Source organism: Solanum lycopersicum, chromosome 12 (assembly GCF_036512215.1).
Source record: "Solanum lycopersicum chromosome 12, SLM_r2.1".
NCBI lineage: Eukaryota > Viridiplantae > Streptophyta > Magnoliopsida > Solanales > Solanaceae > Solanum > Solanum lycopersicum.
In genome coordinates, this window is record NC_090811.1 from 485,818 (window position 1) to 502,179 (window position 16,362).

The following is a 16,362-nucleotide window of genomic DNA, read 5'->3' on the forward strand; positions in this document are numbered from 1 at the left end:
CCGTATGCCTAGACAAGGTCTTGACGGATGTCCACAAAAAAATTTGGCCTTTTTGATGTCGGAATCCGGATCAACCAAAAAATGGTGTGCTATAGCACACGAAAATCGTCGAAATGAGGGGTATGCAAGCTTCGGGGCTCGTTTGACCTTCCAAATGGGTCGGACAAGCCATGATGGCCAACCGTATGCATAGACAAGGTCTTGACGGACGTCCACGAAAAAAATTGGCATTTTTGACGTCGGAATCTGGATCACCCAAAAAATCGTGTGCTATTATTGCACACGAAAATCATCGAAATGAGGGTTATGCTCGCTTCGGGGCTCGTTTGACCTTCCAAATGGGTCGGACAAGCCGTGATGGCTAACCGTATGCATAGACAAGGTCTTGACGGACGTCCACGAAAAAATTTGGCATTTTTGACGTTGGAATCCGGATCAACCAAAAAAAGGTGTGCTATAGCACACGAAAATCGTTGAAATGAGGGGTATGCTCGCTTCGAGGCACGTTTGACCTTCCAAATGGGTCGGACAAGCCATGATGGCCAACCGTATGCATAGAAAAGGTCTTGACGGACGTCCACGAAAAAATTGGCATTTTCGACGTCGAAATCCAGATTACCCAAAAAATCGTGTGCTATAGCACACTAAAATTGTCGAAATGAGGGGTATGCTCGCTTGGGGGCTCGTTTGACCTTCCAAATGGGTTGGACAAGCCATGATGGCCAACCGTATGCATTGACAAGGTCTTGAAGGACGTCCACGAAAAAATTTGGAATTTTTGACGTCGGAATCTGGATCACCCAAAAAATCGTGTGCTATTATTGCACACGAAAATCATCGAAATGAGGGGTATGCTCGCTTCGGGGCTCATTTGACCTTCCAAATGGGTCGGACAAGCCGTGATGGCTAACCGTATGCATAGACAAGGTCTTGACGGACGTCCACGAAAAAATTTGGCATTTTTGACGTTGGAATTCGGATCAACCAAAAGAAGGTGTGCTATAGCACACGAAAATCGTTGAAATGAGGGGTATGCTCGCTTCGAGGCACGTTTGACCTTCCAAATGGGTCGGACAAGCCATGATGGCCAACCGTATGCATAGAAAAGGTCTTGACGGACGTCCACGAAAAAATTGGCATTTTCGACGTCGAAATCCAGATTACCCAAAAAATCGTGTGCTATAGCACACTAAAATCGTCGAAATGAGGGGTATGCTCGCTTGGGGGCTCGTTTGACCTTCCAAATGGGTTGGACAAGCCGTGATGGCCAACCGTATGCATTGACAAGGTCTTGAAGGACGTCCACGAAAAAATTTGGAATTTTTGACGTCGGAATCCGAATCACCCAAAAAATCGTGTGCTATAGCACACGAAAATCTTCGAAATGAGGGGTATGCTCGCTTCGGGGCTCGTTTGACCTTCCAAATGGGTCGGACAAGCCGTGATGGCCAACCGTATGCATAGACAAGGTCTTGACGGACGTCCACGAAATAAATTGGCATTTTTGACATCGGATTCCGGATCACCCAAAAAATTGTGTGCTATAGCACACAAAAATCGTCGAAATGGAAGTATGCTCACTTCGGGGCTCGTTTGACCTTCCAAATGGGTTGGACAAGCCGTGATGGCCAACCGTATGCATAGACAAGGTCTTGACGGAGGTCCACGAAAAATTTTGGCATTCTTGACATCAAAATCCGGATCACCCAAAAAATGGTGTGCTATAGCACACGAAAATCATCGAAATGAGGGGTATGCTCGCTTCGGGGCTCGTTTGACCTTCCAAATGGGTCGGACAAGCCGTGATGGCCAATCGTATGCATAGAATAGGTCTTGACGGACGTACACGAAAAAAATTGACATTTTTGACGTTAAAGGAAAATTAGTAAAATATGTTTTTGTCTGCTTTGAGTCTCATTTTAACTTGAAAATGAACCATTTTCCCCTGCCGGACGAACTTCCATTTCTAAGGTTTTAACGGATGTTCATGAAATTTCAGTCATTTTATTTTAGAATTTCCGGATAAAAAAATATATAGGCTGGAATTTGTCTTTGTCTGTTTTGAGGCTCGTTTGAACTCGAAAATGCACCATTTCCCCCCGCGGAACGAACTGGTTCCATTTTTAAGGATCACTAACAATTCATGGACTATAGCACAGGAAAATTGACAAAATAAGAAATTTACCTACTCTGAGCTCGTTTGACTTGAAAAATGGTCGTTTTGAATGTGGTTCCCTACTCTCTAGTGAAATTAAAATAATGAAATGCAAATAGGGGATAGAGGCGAAGATCAAGATGGTGAAAGGTGCATCAGGGAAGACAACAAAATGAAAAGAAAAAATAGGGACCCACAAATATCCATTACATCTAAATAAGAAAATCTATATATTTTTTAAAGAGGTAATATATTAAGAAAAACTATTAATTGAATATTGACCAATAAAAAAGATCAATGTATAATTTTATAAAATTCAACCTTTTTTCTCCTTTTTCAAATGCTTTTAGGAGACATATTCACTCTCTTTGCCATGTCTCAGCTTAAAAATGTTTAAATCACTTAAAATTATTAAGAGGATATTTAACCGTTTGTGTAGCTTAAGTGATAAAGCAAAATGTATTGTCAAATTTCTGAGGAATTTTTATATATTTTCTCTTCATTTTAAATGATAATAGGTAAATATAGCCTTTTTGCTTTTGCAGAACTCTCCTAAAACGTATGGTTGAGAATAGAATAATAGTTTTGAAAAATTATACTTTCACATTTTTGGGTTTTGAAAAATTAATTATATTCATTTTTGAGCACAAAAAAATGTCAAAAACACATTCATTTTAAACTAGAGGGAGTAATATTTTTTAATCTAATTATCTTAAAATATATCGACATATCTTTGTTTATCTTCTTAAATAGTCCTATACAAAAATTAAAATTAAAAAAATAAAGAAAGAAACATCAGTTTTCAAACAAAAAACAAAAGAAAAATATCAAACAAAATTGGAACATAAGGTTTCAATTGATATAACTCACCTTCCTTTTTATAAATCTAAAAAGAATAACTTATTTTTATATTTAATAACAATTAAATTTTAAAATATTCACTTATTCTTGACATATTTAAAATTCGAAGAACCCAACAGATAATCTAAATAGTAATAAAAGAGGATATTAAATGCTTTATTATATAAGAGACTCACAAAAATCTCTAAATACTCCTATGAATAATTTATATCATACAATTACAAATAGGAACAACTAATCTTAGATCTAAATTTTAGAAGTTCTTTTCCTTTTTAAAATTGATGCTAAATTAAATTACATCATAAAATCAAATAATAATAATAATAATAATAAATAATAATAATAATAATATCATTAATGTCATCCTTCCCCCCTCACACTTAAATTCTAGAGAAGAGTAAATTAATTTCCTAATTATTCCTCTCCATCTTTGCTAATTAACAAAATCTAGGGTTTATAATTTCACCACAACTACTGTTTGTTTATCTCCCATTTTTTGAATTCTTCTTATCTTCTAACAGGCTAAAATTCAAGGTATGTTTTTTTTTTCTTTTTAGGTTTATTTATGCATTTTATTCTTTTTTGAAGGCAACGGTTGATTTTGTTTTTTAATTGTGTTAAAGATTGAAATTTGTATGTTTTTATGCATTTTGCATTTTAATTTTTTTTCGTTGAAAATAAATCTAATGTTTGTTCGTTCAGTTTCAGTATTTCGCAAGTAGTTATTTTGCTTCTGGAATAAATAGACCTTACCTTCAAACTTAATAGAATTACTAAAAGATGTCAAAGAATTTATTTTTTTTAAGTTTGTTTTTCTAGTATTCATATTCTAATTTATTTATAGTTGATTTTTTTATTTAATTATTCCCTTTTCAATTTCTAATACATCCAACTCTTGGAATACATTTTCAGATTTATCATTCTTTTGTTTTTCTAAAATAATATCAAGTGTTTCTAATAAACAACTAAAAAAACAATATCAGTATATGAAATATATTTCAAAAGTAACGAATTCTAGATGCAAAATATAAGAAAGAATAATGACATATGATTCATTAGTTGATAACTAGATGTTAGTTTTCATAGCTTCAATAAACTTGATGCAATGATTGGAATTTTGAAGAGAAAAAAAAGGCATAATGCATAAATTTGCCCTTTGACTTGGTCGTGTTTCACATTTATGTCCTTCAATTTGAGTGTGCACAAGTGAACATTTTAACTTTGTACAAAATTGAATTAGTAGACACATGCATCATGAGTCATAAGGGACATAATACACATAGAACACCGGTAGGATGAAAATTGCCGCCACGTAGGTCACGTCTGTTGGTAGAGCTTTCACATCTACGCATAAAATCCATTTTGCCCTTCCATTTTGTTCTTAAGGTAGTTGAATCGGAATCCGTGTGATTGTCTGAAAGTAGTTTCAAATATTCTTTGCTCTCCAGTTAGTATACTTCCACTAAAAATGGAAGATGCCTTGGTAGTTTATTTCTAGCTCTTCAGCTCCGCTGGTGAATCAGTAAGCATACTTTGAGTTTGTTTTCTCATAGCACCTGATATCATATAAAAAGATAAACAATCGGCAAAAGTGGCATCACAGTATCTTAGGTCTAGTAAACTTATTATTTATCTTGACTGCATTGGAGGAGAAATACTCGTGTCTTGTTTAATCTCGTTTTAGAATTGCATGCATATATGAAGAATTGTAGTACTTGATGATTTGCAGTCATCTTCAGTTTTTTCCCGCTTCTTGTTGGTTCAAAAACCTCGGGTGTACATTTTCCTATTGCAATATTTTGATGAGATAGTTCCGTGACTTGGGCCTTGTGTTATTCGTTAATTGTACTGTCTGCTGTTCATTATTGGATTCGATTAAGTACTTTCAGATATTAATTTTCTTCAACAATCATAACAAAATTACATGTTCATATTCATGTAAATCTGGTTTAAATATTATCAATTTCTTCCTTAACTTATCACTTTGGCACATTTCTGTTGCTTTTTTATGTTTATTATTCGCCCAGCAATTTTGTCGCACATGTGCCTAAAATTTCCAAATTGTTCTCAGCTCTGGACAGGATAAAGTCGCTGTGTCTTATGGCATGCATTTGTTGCTTTGGGCAGTCACATGGGTATCAGATATGCTTTTCTGAGTTGTCGTTAGGATTGTCCCTTATTTAGAGGCTTTAGTTGTACTGCTCTGCCTTTTCGCGATACTAGAGAGCTGATGGAGAAATGACGTAATACAGCTATCCTGCAACTTGGACACATGATAAAAGAATTCCTTCCTACATTTTTGTTCTTTTCAGTCTAGAGACATAATTCACCATGAAAAATAAACTTAGGTGGCGAAAAGAAGGGAAGATAGAAAGAGGAATTCGGAAGCAATTCCTTTTATGCGAATCCTACTTAGCCTTGGATATTAACCAACAACATGTCCAATGTAATTTCATAAGCAGGCTTTGAGGAGGGTAAGATGTACCTCTACCTTTCTGCGGTATAAAGGTTGTTTCCAGTAGACCTTGGCTCAAAAGAAAAGATTTTGAAGTAACCATCCATGAAGTTATAATCGTTTTCTCCTAGTAATATTTACTTGTCTGTTCCTAATTTTTTTTTTAATCATCATATTCGGCTTATTTGATGTTTATGCCAGTTTAGTCTAATTTCTTATGAACCTTCACATGTTTACCTGTCAAAAAGGTCTAATTCGTAATCTCTCTATATGCGATTAACGGTTACAGCCATAGGAACGATACGTTATTATCTTAATAGTTATTCCAAGTCAATAAGAGCTGATCTTTTCCAGGCAAGTACTACAAAAGACTGGTAGAAAAGAAGTTTAGATACTCGGCAGCAACGTCTAAGAATGAGCCAAGAAGCTATTCAAGGGAACAGCTCCTACGCTGCAGTAACTCTTCCTGTCAAGCGGGGGAGAGGAAGACCGCGTAAGGATAGCAACCTAAAGCGTGTAAGAACTGCTCATTTTCCACCAGGGATTAAACAAACAAAAGAGATCCGACCCCAACAAGTAGATACAGTTAATGTTGCAAATGATGCAATGATAGGTCAGGCTGTTACAGGTGTTGTCGAAACTGCATTTGATGCTGGTTATTTTCTGAATATTAGGATTGGCGACTTAAATTTCAGGGGTGTTGTTTTTAAGCCGGGGCATTTTGATCCTGTCACGGAAGAAAATGACGTGGCACCACATGTTCCGATGATTATAAGGAATGAGATTCATGTACCCATTAGAAACCAAATTCAGGTACATGGCCATGATCGGAGGCCTCAGCTAAGTTTATCGGCTCCAACAACAGCTCCTCCTTCTGGCCATTTGGTGGGAGCCCACAGTGCTGTTGTTCCTGCTGTCCTTCAACCTGTCAACCCAACCAATGGATTTCCACCTACTACACAAGCTCTTCCAGATTCATCCCAAGCTGCTCATATGACAGTTGCTCTAAAGGAGAGAAGTTTGCAAACTGTTGTTCCCTTGGCTACGTTGCCATCCGATGGATCACTTATTGAAATGACCAATGGCGTTGAGGCGTCTCATAAGATGTCAGCAGGGAACTTGAATGCGGTCGTGGAACGAGATATTGGTGACATGAATGAGCCTCCTCCTATAGAACCAAGCGATTCTATGAATTCGCCTCTTCCCATCTCTGTTTCGAAACCATTGATGAGTTACGGGATTGGCAGGATGACAGAGCTTTTACAGGTAAACTGTGATAACTTATCCTGCTTATTTCAAATTCTAAAATATTGTGCATCCATTCTGTGTAAATCCTGAAAGAATTGTGATTTCCCGAGTGAAGGCGGTGCAGGAAAATCTGATGGAGAACCAGGCACTTCGTGGTGAAGAGCTTATTAGACCGATCAATCCAAAAACGGATGGTTAAAGAGAGGAAACAAGTATGTTATCTGATGTCTCGCATCCCTTAGCTTGGGAAGACCTCGATAACACACATACGGATGTGGTTCAATTGCTTCTGAAGTTGTACCTTGTCTTTTCCATGGAATGACAGATCCGGGGCGAAAAAAGACCAGAAAATGGGCAAGTGTTGGGAATCAAAAGCTCTTCTGTTTAGCATTTAGAGGTGTCATTCTTTTGTTACTTTCTTAATTTGCTCTTAAGGTGATGTGATGAAGAAATTGTCTAAAATGTGCTACTTCCATTGTGTTTGAGTACAAGCCTTGTAGAGAATATTTTTCGGGAAACTAAGTCGTTTTTCTTAGAGAAAATAGTTCATCCTCCTAACCTATGCCCAGATTTCTCACTTCACACTTCAATTTTACGGGGTTTTATCACCCATCGAACTTTTTAAAATTAAATTTGTTACACCCTTGAAAAGCCATAACAATATTTATGTGAAATCAGAATTGTACTCATTTGATAGGTGAAAATTTTATTTAAAACTTTTTATTTATTTTAGAACTTTGTTTAACGACAAAAGGTCAAAAATAGTACATGTGTGTGTCTTGTATCTTCATATATGAAACTTTATGATTAAATGTTGGTAGGTAGTCGTTTGAAACTGAAAACACTGGGTTAGCTGAGTGCAATTTTGGGATTTGAAAAATGCCAAAACTCCATGAAAATTGTATACAAGTGTAAATATAATACTCCCTTCGTCCTAATTTAAGTGTCTCACGGAGTATTTATTAGAAATAAATTGACACTTTTGAATCTTGTACTTCCAATATAAAGACGCATGTACTTTCAATCTCCTAGTCTTATTTCGTAGAATGTTGAAATTAAAACACTGACTAAATATAGGAAAATACACAAAAAAGAAAGTAAAACACTTAAATTGGGACAAAGGGAGTAGTAATTATTACATTGTTTAAGATGATCAAACTTTTGATGGGATTTTCAACCAATATTTATTCAACTTCTGTTCAAATCACTTGACATTGTCAAATTTACAGTATACCAGTACTTATTTTACAACATATAGGCTTCAACAACAGCAAAGAAATGGAACAAATTTGTGGTTATATTAACTGCAGATTGTTTCAGGATCTATAAAGTTTTTCAGACAGAACAAATCAACAAAACTACTACTATAATATTTACACTTCAATTCCAAGTCTGCTGACATACATGTTCATTAGCATTCTCTCTTTTTCCCTATGGCTTTCGGTATAAATCCAACACAATTGTCACACTAACCTGTAAAGCATTGGAACAACCATCCTTGTACATACCTTACTACAGTAAGATAGCTGGCCATAAAAATCATTGTCAACAACTTTGTGGCCTGTAGTATTTTGGAGGCATTGATGGGCACTTTTCATTCATATGGGCGTATACATCCATTGTATTGTATCCAGGCAATTCCATCCGGTACTTCCCTAGAATTTGACAGAAAGGAAGCTTCACTGTGTCATCCGCATTGCACCACATAGGCAACCGATTCGTGTTGTTTTCAAAAAACTTCAGTGAGTAAGCATCTTTTATCTGCACTTAGAAACAACAAGTGAGAACTTAAAACCATTACCTCATGAAAGCATGGACTGCAGACCCTACCAGTTTATTAGTATCTCAATGAAATTTGATATAAGACTCTATATGCCTTTGAGTTAGATGCAGCAAAAAGAAAAGAAAAAGCCCCCAACCCTGAAAATGGAACTTCAAAATCCATCTAAAAAACTCACCGTGAATTCTGTAACCTGAATTGAACTTGCAAGTGGACCAAATAGTCCTGCTTCCTTGTACATTTCAAGAACAAAAGCAATACAAGATGTTGATTTGCCATCACTATAAACCCAGTCATCCTGTTCTGGGATAGTCAACAATTTGGCAAAAGATGACCCACGCTTTTCAATTTCGACAAGAATATCAGGAAGATCAAGGCCCTGCATGGACACAAAATTCAGATCCTCATTCAACACTAGTTGTCGATCATATCAGATGTACGGAACAAGCCTGCACTCTCTAGGATTTTTTCTCGAGAATTTTGAAAGCATGCTTTTAACCAACCCTTGTGCATTTTCAGGAAAAACTATAGTTATGTTAATGAGCTTTCTTCATTTCATAGTAATTTGCTCGACTTAATTAGACTAGTTACTTAATGGAGGCATGCATTATCTTTAGATGAACAGCTTCTATGAGTATCTTTGTCCAACTTTTATCTCAATAAATAGCAGCTCACTAATTAAAGAAAACAGATATGACCCGAGTTCCAAGTCGCTTGTTTAAGGCTTCATTCCACATGTTAGCTGCATATGCGGGCTGTAAGTGATTCCAAACAGTCATGACAGAAGCAACCTGTACCAAGTAACATATCAACAACAAATTTAAGCTGGTGAAATTTCACAAATGCACCAAATTGAAGAGGCCTAAAGCAATACAGTAGCACTTTTTCCATGCCACATATTATACACTCATTATTCTTCTCATGTTCAACCTTCTTTCATACATCTCAAAAGTAATTAAAAGTGTGAGCTTCATCATATGATATTTTGATGTTCTTGCACAAAAGACCATCCGCATAACGGTGCATAAGTTTATATTTTGAATCCTCACTGACCATTGGCAGTTCAGAGTCCGATAATATTTCCACGAAACCAACTGCTGATACCAATTCATCTCAGTCAAAATATGGCATGAACCTTCTGATAAACTTTAAGCTATCATAAGCTAATAAGTGGAAATCGGTCACTTGGACGCTATACAATTTGAATGGAAGAAAATTATCATGCAAAGATCTTGTGTGTTATTGGAATCTCTTATATGTAAAAATAAGATCTCTTCTAAAAAAACATAAAACTAAAATCAAAACCAATTCAACATATTGTTCAACACATCAAAACCTGACCAGCTCGACAGTCTTCTACGAAAAAGCACATGCATGCTAATCACTTATTTCAGTTCACAGTTCACACGTCTAGAATCTTAAATTCACCAGTCAGTAACAAACTTTATCTGAAAGAACATAGGTCAATGCTTGAGCCAAAGCAGAAAAACTGAATAAAGCGTCAAATGAAAAGAATTACAAAGTAAAAGGATTATTAAAAGGTTATGGAAGGAAACACTTCAAAGCAACAGAAAAATTGGCACAACTACAATCAGACAGAAGAGATGGTGCATACCAGATGAGCATCCAAGGGAGAGGGATAATTTCCGTCAATAGTATCTATCCAGCTAAATATTAGGTTATGGAAACCATATGGTTTGCCTTCCATGCTTTGTGCATATTCCCAAGCAGCAGTCTGATTAAACTTGGCACGGAGATCAGGGTGCAAAGGCAGCAATGCAATATGTGGATTGGAATCATCTTTTGTCAGTTCATACTCCCACCACTCCTCCCAGGGTAAAATAGCAATTATATCTTCTCCCTGAAAGTAGATACACAAACAAGTTGGTTCATAATTTAACTGTAATCATGTCTATCCACTTTTAAGGGATCGTTTCGTATGTTGGACAAGCATAGTCATAGATAGTCTTGGGATAGAAATTTAGTACTGTCTTATCCCTTGTTTGGTTACTAATCCTTGGATAAGTTTACCAAGGATAGTAATTAGAGTGTGGAGTAATAGTACTGGGATAAAAAAATAAAATGACAAAAATACCCTGAGGTCCCTCAAACCCTTTCTCTACTAAGGTGGAGGATATTTTTGCAAACAAAATTATGCAATGCATGTTAGAAATTACGGAATGCGTGTTATTTTTAGTACAACAAATCAAATAGTCAATGAGAAATAAAACCAGGATAACCAATCCCGGCATAACTTGTCTTCAAACCAAATGACCCCTAAAAGTTGTCTTATTTGGTTCAACCCCACACCCAACCTCCCCTGGTATTTTTGTTCAACCACTACCACACAGGCAGACACTACCTCAATCTACACAATTTGGAATACAGTGTATTGACTACTTCATCTGATTAAAGATAAGGCAACTTTTGTACGGGGATCACGGCATTTGATATAATAGCAATACAACATGGCATTTGAACTCAGCACTGTCACATAGTTGTACTAATGCTCAAAGTTGTATACTTCGTATATGCATCACTAGGCAGTCACACTCTGAAACTACCCATACTACACTTCCCTCTGAAGTTATTCAAATTGATTTGGGGTATCAGGTAATGTCTACTGCACCTGCATCAAGGTGCTTATTTTCACTAGCTACGGAATCAATTAAACACATTAAATCTAACGAGCCATATCTCCCAGTTATCATTCTTAAAAGCTAATTAGCTATAAGATAGGTTGCTAACTACACCTTAAGGATATCAGAACCAAGTAGAAGAAAGGAGAATGACAGCAGCAAAGAAGAGTTGAATTCTAGCTACATAATAACAATTAAATTTTGTAAAAACAAAAAACTAGTGACAGAAGCTAGTGAGAAAAAAAGCTTCTAGACGATTTTTCTCTTCTTTTTTTCCCTGTACTTCAGAACGCGACTAAGAAGCTTGGAGAAAAAGAAGAAGTTTTAGACTCCTGAAAATTTTCCTCTTTTTTTCCCTTTAACTCTGCTGAAATAATTATTTTTTTCTCGCAACTATTTTTTAGAACAGAACGACTCCCAAAGCTCAATTATGCTAACTCTGTAATGTTCGGTGGAAATAAACTGATATCCTTTGCATCTCATGTAGGAAAAAGTAAAAATCTCAAATGCATAAAAAGAAGAAGAGGAGCATGTTTCATCTTCCACTTGATGAACTCCATAATCTAAATGCATGCCACAGTTGATATATGAAAGTACAAATATAATAAAGAAAGAATCTTATGAAATGTAATATATGTATTTTTGTAAACGGAGGCAAAAATTTCCACCTTACTAGTTACTATGATCCATCAAAAAGTCGAAAATAATATCTTAAACAAGAGACTGCAACTTCTCTCAGAGAAGCCAAACCATACATCATGATGAAGTCTAACCAAAAGCAACATCTTGCAACAATCAGATGCTATATGTGGATTATTTTAGACATACACTGAAAGGGACACTTTTGTCCCTTTCAATTGTTTGATGCATACTGGTCACTAGAATGATTATTGAGCACGTAATAGAAGTCCATGAAACACATAACTATAAGTTAGTCTTTGCTCCAAAGAAAGAAAAAGCAATGGAAATAGTTGCATCATGTGAAGGCCAAAAAACATGTTAATGTACCTTATCATTCTCATGTCCAGATTCTCCAACCCACAGCTTTCCTTCAGCATCCCTCAAGCAAATAGCACTATGGCCAGCATAAGTTCCAGATACCCATTTTTCTAATGTTTCAAAACCACCCCAACGCCCTCTAATTTTTGATATTGCAAGAAAATCACCAGAATGTATGTCTTCAACGGTAAGGTTGCTAACCCACGGTTGAGGACGTTGGTCAAAAGAAGCGCCCATGTGTTTCTTCAGAAATCTGATATTTGAGTTTTCACCCCATCCAGTGTTTGTGAACAAAGGGAAAACATCCCATAGTGCTCTAAGGGTTCCTAACGTTCCTGCTTGCATAAGGAAAATTGAGACTCCTTTGCGCTTCACCTGCATTTGTATTTTAGAGTCCATTACTCCTATCATAACTGATGCTTATATTAATGTCCATGAAGTACCGGTTATGAAATAATTGCAACTCACATATTCTAACTCAGCTTGAGACTCCCATTCTTTGATTTGAACAGTATGTTCACGAGATAAAGCGTAGTAATCCCATGTCACGCGATATGGGGTCGCAAAGATGTAAAGGTCCATACAAGAATAACTGTGTGCATTGTTGACCTGAATAACAATAAAAAATACTCTATTAATTATTTAAAAGATACAGCAGTCCCAGAGGTATAAATTCAATTATATGTTGATGTACTAATAAAAACTTTGGGACCATGGACATTTATTAATTAACAAGTACATTATTTTAGCCGTTAAATTAATAAGTCACTCCCTCAATTTTATTTTGTATGGAACTGTTAGATTGTTCACAGAGCTTAAGACAAAAAGAAAGACTTTTGGCACATAAAAAAAGCACCCTTAAAACTTGTGGTCTTAAACATGCCATGACACTGTAAAGAGCAAGCCATTAAGGGTAAAATGGGAAGTTCAAAATTTATTGGCTTCCAAATATAAAAAGGTGCCATTCTCTTGGGAATGCATTCATAAGAAAAAAGAAATATATAAAATGTAACTCTATGTATACTTTGTTAACTTCATCAAAAAGATGTATATTGGTCAATATATTTCCATAATTAGTAAGTCAAGAAGCAATCTATAAAAAGAGCATCAAATATACCAAATGGTAAAATAAAACCTGTGATTTCTCATCAAAGGTGTAAAGAGATTCAAAACGAGAATAAAGCATTTTATGAATACAACCTAAAAAACTCAATTCACCAATAGAATCTACAGAGAAGAGGCAACCTAAGAATAAGAAGCTTAAGAGTTAAGACTTGAGAGTACTGATCTATGGAGAAGTGCCATACCAGCGTCTTTAAAAAAATTGGGAACTAATTTACTGCAGCATTTATAGATTTAAAGATCACGCAACTGAAAAGAGTGCCACAACAGATACATTTGCCAAGCTCATTAGCCACTACAGTAAAAGAGTCGTTTAGCATCTGAAGGGGAAGATTCGGAATTCAAGCAATAACTTCCTTAACCACAACTCATTTTATCTCATGGGAGACTGGGACATTTATTGTTACAAGGCCCAATGCAGCCCAACAAAGAGAGAGAAATTGTTCAATGGAAAAGAACCCAACCTAACAAGAAGGACGGGAGGTTGAAGTGATATCAAACGTGAAAAGTTTTTAAAAAAAAACAAACAAAAGAAACATTGAAATCTGTTGGAGCTTTAAGCGCAAAGCACATATAAAACACAAGATTTAACAAAGATAGACTCAAATGAAGAGAACAATTAAAAATATATGCAACAAAAAAATAATAACTACAAATATAATCAGCTATAAATAACTATAAATACAGACAGCAATTATTAAGATAAAAGCTTTTAAAAAGATTATAACTAGCCAAATAACTATTTTAAGTGGTTTCTTCATTAATACACAATCCAAGGGTGAGGAACACATGTCTTAGCAGCTTAGTGGCTAAAGTGCTGCCTAAGCAAGGTGAACCACTCAGCCTATTTTGAACCTAGTTCAGAGCTAAAACATGCATCAAATCAATCTTTGACACACCGTCATTATCAGGCAAACCGTCCTAATCAGCCTAGTTCAAGACATGAAAGACACGACTAGCACCAGAGACCACCATTCTAAATTCCTTGCATACAACACTTGACAATAACACATCACCAACCACATGTCACGATTTATCATATCAACAGCAATCATAAACTCACAAGTAGGGATATATGACTAATTAAACATCCAATACCTCTAAAATAGTGCAACTTCAAGAAACCACGCTAAGTGACCAAGTTGAAGCCATTTTTTACAGCCATGAGCAGTAATAAAGCCCTTTTATACTCAACCAGCAAGAATATAGGAGATGAGGATAGAAAGACAAACTAACAACAAAAACGGAAAATGACGATGGCGAGCACCTACACTCACTGTGATATCATCTTTCCTATGTATATATTTCCTTAACTTTCAATTTGTTATAAATATCTTTTAAGAATATTATTGAGTTTAAAAGTTTTGCGCGCTTAGCTTGGATGTATTACTCAAACATGATTCAACTTGCGTCCATCACGAGGCAACCATTTTGGCACAATGTCATCAGCCAACAAGTTGATGCCTTGATCCAATCCAAAAAAGGTATAAATTGTTTCCCTCACCATCAGTTCCTTTAGTGATTCAAGATCCATTTCCAGTTGCTAAGATTAGAATGTACAGATAATATACCAAAATGCTTTATACCTCTTTCTGTCTTTTGGCTAAGGTCATTTCACATCCCAAAATGTTTTTGTTAGTTCCAATCGCAATTTTCTGACCCATACAAAATCTTCAAATAACTAGATAAAAGCCAATTTTCAGAAGTCCATAGCAATGAAAGAAGCTTAACCTCCACCTAGTTTCTCTCTCACAGACGACTAACAAACAGAAAAAAGAGACTTGAAGAAAAAGAAACAACAAGGATCTTCGTAGATAACCAAAAATACTAATTGCATCCTAAGTTGCTCGGAATTTTCACTTTTGATACACACCCATGCTGACACGACATGGGTGTGGGTGTGGAATCCAAACTGGATTTGGTCAACTAATTTCGGTTACTTGGACCAAAATCAACGGAGAAATTTGAGACAGATACAATGATTTAAGTAATCAAAACTAAGGTGAAATTGAAGAAAGTGGAGTACCTTGTATATAAGTTTCTAAGTCCTTTTCCTTATATCACCTTCTCGGATTCTCCTCTTGATCAATAAATTTTCCCCCATTATTCCTTCTAAGTTATCCATACAATACCTCGTAATTTAGACATATAACTCTATTTTCACATATAAAAGAAATATTTTTTTAGCCAAATCCCCCATTTAAAATATAGATCACTTTGATCCAACTTTTAGCTAGATAACACCCGTATCAGACACCTGTCCCCAAGTCCGAGCAACATAGCTCATATTGTGAATAAGAGCAAGTTCATCACAATAATGAAACTATAATCTATGCTCTGGACTAACCTAAAACAAGAATCCGAAAACAGCAGTCCAGTTTCAACCAACAGAGACATGAAACAAAAAACCACCATAAACCCAAAACTTCTACTAATGATACACTCAAACATCAAAATAAAAGGAAAACACCAACTAGTCATACATATAAAGTTACAAATAAGAAAAAAAAAAGATAAATATTTTTATGGAAAAAAACCTTAATATGGATAGTGCCACCGCCATATCGACTTCCAGTTTTGTTGTGAAGATCCAAAAAAGCAGTGTTGTTGTAAAAGCAAGCACCTTTCCATTGAAGTGTATTATTATTAGCGATTGAAACAGCTCCAACAAAAGAGGGCAATAGGTCAACAGCACTGTAGAGAGAATTGACAATGGGCCATGACACTTGTACAGGTAACATTGGCAAAACATCCTTTATATGAAAAACTGACTTTGACCCACTTAACAACAAACAAGAAAACATCAATACAAAGAATAAAAAATGGGTCTTCAAGAAAACTGCCATGGCTACCTTGTTGAGTTCTTTTTTTTTTTGGAGGGCTAGAGGTGTCACATATATGGTTAATAATAAGAAAATGGGTTGCCAAGGAAACAAGTTATCATCATTATAATATAAAGTTGAGGAATCAATTTGGTTACTGAAATTTCTTTTGTTGATTCCAAAGAGTTTTATTTGTTTTTTGGCTTGTAAGTTGACAAACATTTTCTTTTTGGATTTTAATGATAATATGATCATTAATAATTTTTATAAAAATCTCATAA

General features: G+C 35.6%; 2 protein-coding genes across 4 annotated transcripts; one reads left to right on the plus strand and one right to left on the minus strand.

Annotated features, from left to right (window-relative positions):
- Positions 1-3,366: 3,366 nt before the first annotated feature.
- On the plus strand, positions 3,367-7,261 carry LOC101259217 (protein METABOLIC NETWORK MODULATOR 1). 3 transcript variants are annotated; one of them, XM_010315345.4, is made up of 4 exons: positions 3,367-3,550; positions 5,088-5,490; positions 5,826-6,737; positions 6,835-7,261. In XM_010315345.4, exons 3-4 carry the CDS (start codon positions 5,886-5,888, stop codon positions 6,916-6,918), a joined length of 936 nt encoding a protein of 311 aa, XP_010313647.1. In that variant the 5' UTR covers positions 3,367-3,550; positions 5,088-5,490; positions 5,826-5,885; the 3' UTR covers positions 6,919-7,261. The 3 variants fall into 3 exon arrangements, with proteins under 3 accessions (XP_010313647.1, XP_010313648.1, XP_010313649.1); XM_010315347.4 differs by having other exon boundaries at positions 3,392-3,550; positions 5,842-6,737; XM_010315346.4 differs by lacking the exon at positions 5,088-5,490 and having other exon boundaries at positions 3,379-3,550.
- A 617-nt stretch (positions 7,262-7,878) lies between these two features.
- On the minus strand, positions 7,879-16,358 carry LOC101252754 (uncharacterized). The gene is made up of 7 exons (XM_004251975.5): positions 15,797-16,358; positions 12,606-12,746; positions 12,147-12,512; positions 10,115-10,360; positions 9,198-9,290; positions 8,678-8,878; positions 7,879-8,480 (listed from the first exon to the last, which is right to left on the minus strand). Exons 1-7 carry the CDS (start codon positions 16,334-16,336, stop codon positions 8,265-8,267), a joined length of 1,803 nt encoding a protein of 600 aa, XP_004252023.2. The 5' UTR covers positions 16,337-16,358; the 3' UTR covers positions 7,879-8,264.
- Between the last annotated feature and the right edge of the window lie 4 nt (positions 16,359-16,362).